Below are 4,723 nucleotides of genomic sequence, written 5' to 3'. Positions count from 1 at the left end.
ATGGGGCCATGATATAGCACAGTGAGAGATGAGGCCATGGTATAGCACAGTAAGAGATGGGGCCATGGTATAGCACAGTGAGAGATGGGGCCATGGTATAGCACAGTGAGAGATGGGGCCATGGTATAGCACAGTGAGAGATGGGGCCATGGTATAGCACAGTAAGAGATGGGGCCATGGTATAGTGCAGTAAGTGCTCCATAGTCCCCCACCTTGAACAGTCCTGACTGCTGGTCCCCGGGAAGGGGGGCTCATCTATATGGTTTCCTGCCTGTATCTGCAGCTCTGGGGTCACATGATCCAGAGACAGCTGCTCCTCTCTGCTGACAAGACAGACACAGCCACGTCTGCTGTGCTATGCCCACATCCCACGAATACATAGCGCTACTCGAATCCTCCCCCTACCTCCAGGGTGGGTTTGCGATGGGCTTCCGGCAGGTGAGGGGTCATCCAGTCTGCCCATATCACACAGATGTTTGGTAAAGGCAAGGGACTCATCCAAGCTTTTCTAGCAGAACCTGACTTAGACCCAAGACGTCACCCCACAGAGCTCCTGTTCCTCTGGAAGGAGGAGCCCCTGCTTCCCTCTCCCTCATGCCAATCATCTTCTTAGGGATGAAGGTCATTGCAAGAAAGCAAAATTTTCTAGAAAGATGAGAGAGGGAACCATGCAGGTGAGGGGTGAAGGTCAATGCTCCTGTCCCGTCCCTCTGTCTGGAAGTCCCCTCCCCACACTGCTCCTGAGCTCATAGAATGATCTACTCTTTCTAAGAACCGGAAATGCCATCTCTGCCTTCCCTTGCTCAAAGGGAGTGTGGGGGGGGGGTCACGACCCTGTCTGTCCCCCTAAGTTCAAGACCCTTTGTTTCTAAGGCTGCACCCCCACTCTGCCTCCTGGCTTTCCCAGCGCTTTGTGGGATCAGAGGCCTGAGGAGGATTAGGCTCTGCAATGGCTCACCACCCTCCACCTCCCCGCCATCCTGCCTCCCGGACTTAGTCATCTCTGCCCTCTGCCGCCTTCTCTCTCCATCACAACCCTTCTTCCAGGCTAGGGAAGGAGGACACTGACAGGCCGCCCTCACCCAGGGGGCGGTGAAGCCAGGGGCCGGCTGCTCCGCAAAGGCTCACAAGCCGCTTCCCCTCCCTCCCCATTCCCTTCCTCGCCCCGCAGCCCGCGCCTCCCCCTCCGCCGCTCTGCGCACGGATGGCGGCGGGAGCCGCAGAGGTGTATGTGTGTTTGTGTGTGTGTGAGTGCGCGTGCATGTGCGTGTGCGAAGGGGGAGGCTGCGCCTGGTCCCTGATGCCCACGGGGCTATGTCCTTTTCTAGGGACTGAGGGAGGAGGCTGTCCCTTGTCACGACCAGGAATTCCCACGGGGGCAGAGTCGGCTCCATGGATCCTAGGATGGGAAGGGGGACACTGCCCTCCGGGTGCTGTCCGCTCCCAGCGAGGCGCTGAGTAATGCGGGGCCCCACGGTGCGGGTATTGGCGATCAAGGACAGCCTTTTGCCGGGGTCACCCTGCGGAGGATGGGGTGAAGGAAGGGGCGTGAGAGGGGGACTCCACCGATGTCCGTGGTCTGACGGGGTCCCTGCGGACTCCAGGGCTCGGGTGGGGGTCGAGGGCGCTCAGTCCTCGGGGGCAGCTACCAGCCCGTAGGAGCCCGGGGCGGGGACCCAGGGCACCGGAGCGCGGGAGTCCGCGCCGCTCCTACCTGCCCACGAAATTCTCCAGCACCGAGCTCTTGCCGGCGCTCTGACCGCCCACCACAGCGATCTGCGGCAGGTCGAGGTCCGCGTTCTGGCCGATGGCGGAGAAGGCGTCCTGTAGCCGATTGACCAGAGGGATGAGGTCCTCCATGCCGCGGTTGCCCATGACTGCAGAGGGCCCGGCGGGCTGCGATCCCGGCTGCCGCTCCTGCTCCGGCTCCTGGCCCCCGGCTTCACGGCTGCAGCAGAATATCCCGACTGCGTGCGCCGCGGGTCCCCCGCCCCACGGGGATCGGAGCGGAGCGCTTCTCCAGACCGCCGCTAGATGGCGCACGGGGTCTCGCGGGCTGGTCACCATGCGCAGACGCCGCGCGGGCGCTATGGGTGTTGTAGTTTTCCCCTTCTGCGGCTTTCGGGGCGACTTACCTGTGTTTCTGGGGTACGGATGCTACACCGAAGATATTATTTCTGGCAACGAGAGAGGTGCTAACTCTAGAAGTTGGTTATTATATGGTGGCCATGATTACTTCATTCTAGGATTCATTTCCAGTAGAGAAACTGAGACCTTAGAGGAAGATCTGGCACCCTCAAGATTGTGATCAGCTGACAAAAATAAGCTCTAGTCCATTTAACCTTGGATGCTTTCTATTCTAGGTTCTGACACTAATTAATAATCTTCAGTATATTCCTTTCTATTTTGGGGCCTCATTGTTTCTGTTTCTAAGAGAAAGAAAAGACCATTAATTCAACGAATTACGTGGAACCTATGATAAGCCAGGCCCCATCCTAAACTCACAGATACAACATAACAAAACAGCAAGACAGCTGTGGTCTCCACGCTCAGATCTTACAGGTGGTGGGACAGACTGGACACAAATAGCCAGAGGCTGGAATGAGAAAAACGGAAGTCGTCTGGGCTAGAAGGCGTGGAAGAACCCTACAGGGAGTGGAACGCCACATTAGCTGGCAGGAGTCAAAGGTTTTCGGAAGAAGTGACCTTTGAAAAAGGGCCTAAGTGATAAGAAGGAGCCACAGGTAGATCAGAGAAAAGCTCCCTGGTAGGAGGAAGGCCTTCAGGGAGAGATGAAAGCTCTTGTCTTAAACTCTTAGGGCTCTAAAAGGGTGGTAGCCAGGCCCAGAGCGTGCAGAGACTGCCAGGTAGCAGGATGCAAGCCAAGGGATCTTACAACTCTACTTGCCTGCCTGTGCCTTTCCCCCTGAGAGGCCGTGAGACACCATGCCCAGCTACCCCTTTTGCACCAAGAGGGACCTAAGTAGGACTTCCCACAAGGAAGCCAAGAAAGGAAGGGTCAGCAGGTCGCTTCCACATGCGGAGACTAGGGAAGGGTCCTAGGAGTTGGAGACTACTAATTTTTCACCCATTGAATCATGGTTCCTGAGCCAGGCACTATGCCAGTCCCCAGAGACATAGCAGTGAGAAGAACGGCCCTCACCTACACAAGACTTACAGTCGAGTGGGAAAAGGAGGGGCTATAGGCAACTAAGCCAATAACCGTGACTGTCGGATGGCGAGGAGCAGGGAGCGGGGCTGGGCAGGAATTGTGTCGTTAATGTCTGCAGGGTGATCAGAGACTGTAATGTCAGGCAACTCCGGAACAGGGACTAGAAGAAGGTGGACAATGAGCCAGGCGAGAAGGGATTTCCAGGTAGGTGGAGAAGGCCCTGGGCCTTACCAACATATATGATCTGGATCCTTCCACATTTCTGGGTTCTAGTTACATAATCTGGAGAGTGGGCACAGAGACAGAACAGAATGCCTGGTGCTCACTGGTCCTCAGTAACCATGCCAACCGCATCAGAAGTCCAGGTGGCTGAAGCACCAGTCCCAGCATCCTCCATCCAGAGCAACTGTCCTTAGCCAAGCTGTTAAGGATCAGAGAGGGCAGGGATATGTGCCAAGATGACCAGCGCCATCAATTTAGGTTGCAGTACAGTCTGAAAATGTCTGTCTGGACCATTGCAACTGGGATTTTGTTATTTTTTTTCCTGAGTCTTTCTTTTCTTTTTTTTTAAAGGGAAAGTGTGAATGTAGTCTTCATTACTACAAATTGTGCAATTAATGTTTCCCATATTTGGGAAAATCATGGGATTAGTACAGAGTGGATGAACCTCAGCCTGTGAAAACCTCTTTCTTGATCTTGGCATCTTTCCTGCCGGGTAAGTAGGATAATTTTCTTCTTAAACACAAAAGCGGCCGGGCAGTGGTGGCGCACGCCTTTAATCCCAGCACTCGGGAGGCAGAGGCAGGCAGATCTCTGTGAGTTCGAGACCAGCCTAGAGAAACCCTGTCTTGAAAAATCAAAAAAAAAAAAAAAAAAAACCACAAAAGCGAAACTTACTGTGAAAAGACCAGACACTCCAGAAGTATTTGAAAGCCTCAGGCTGTCTTTCCATCTATGGATCAACACCACAGCCTAGAGTTTATCCGCATTGTATCTTTTTTGTTTTGTTTTGTTTTTGAGACAGGGCTTCTTTCTGTAATAGTCTTGGCTGTCCTGGAACTCACTCTATAGACCAGGCTGGCCTTGAACTCACAGAGATCCGCCTGCCTCTGCCTCCCAAGTGCTGGGATTAAAGGTGTGCATCATTACCACCCAACTGTGGCATGTCTTTTATCTTTACAAAATGGGATCATGCTAAATGCCCTGCAATAATTGATTCCTGAGCCCTAGGACCTGGTGGGGAGTTGGTTAGAAATGCAGATCTCCAGGCCTCACCCAGGGCGTTCTGTGTCACAACTTGAGTGTAAGGAGGACCAAGGCCTGCAGTAAGCTGCTGTGCAAAGGAGTGGGAGCGTGGAGGGTGGTGCTCTGCATAAAGGGAGTTCCGTGAAAGTGTGAATTCAGAAAGTGAGCACGCCCTGACACACACTCTGCCCTCATGCAGAAGGTGAGCACGCCCTGACACACACTCTGCCCTCCTGCAGAAGGTGAGCACACCCTGACACACACTCTGCCCTCCTGCAGAAGGTGAGCACACCCTGACACACACTC

At 54.4% G+C, this 4,723-nt stretch overlaps 1 protein-coding gene and 1 pseudogene across 11 annotated transcripts in view; both read right to left on the bottom strand.

Moving 5' to 3' along the window:
• Positions 1–1,993, bottom strand: part of Dnm1 (dynamin 1) — a 46,913-nt gene extending 44,920 nt beyond the window's left edge. For 9 of the 11 annotated variants that reach the window (XM_026777146.1, XM_005346071.3, XM_005346066.3 and 6 more), the window contains exon 1: positions 1,715–1,875. In XM_026777146.1, coding sequence (XP_026632947.1) covers positions 1,715–1,875 — 161 coding nt within the window. Of the gene's footprint in view, positions 1–1,714 lie in introns of all 11 variants that reach the window. The other 2 variants (XR_003376576.1, XM_026777141.1) reach the window with 2 other exon arrangements.
• A 1,753-nt stretch (positions 1,994–3,746) lies between these two features.
• LOC113456004 lies at positions 3,747–3,895 on the bottom strand (annotated as a pseudogene).
• Positions 3,896–4,723: the final 828 nt, after the last annotated feature.

The sequence above is a fragment of the Microtus ochrogaster genome, chromosome 4, assembly GCF_000317375.1.
Source record: "Microtus ochrogaster isolate Prairie Vole_2 chromosome 4, MicOch1.0, whole genome shotgun sequence".
Taxonomy (NCBI): Eukaryota; Metazoa; Chordata; class Mammalia; order Rodentia; family Cricetidae; genus Microtus; species Microtus ochrogaster.
Note: the sequence above shows the minus strand (reverse complement) of the source record. Positions and strands in the feature narration are given on the sequence as shown.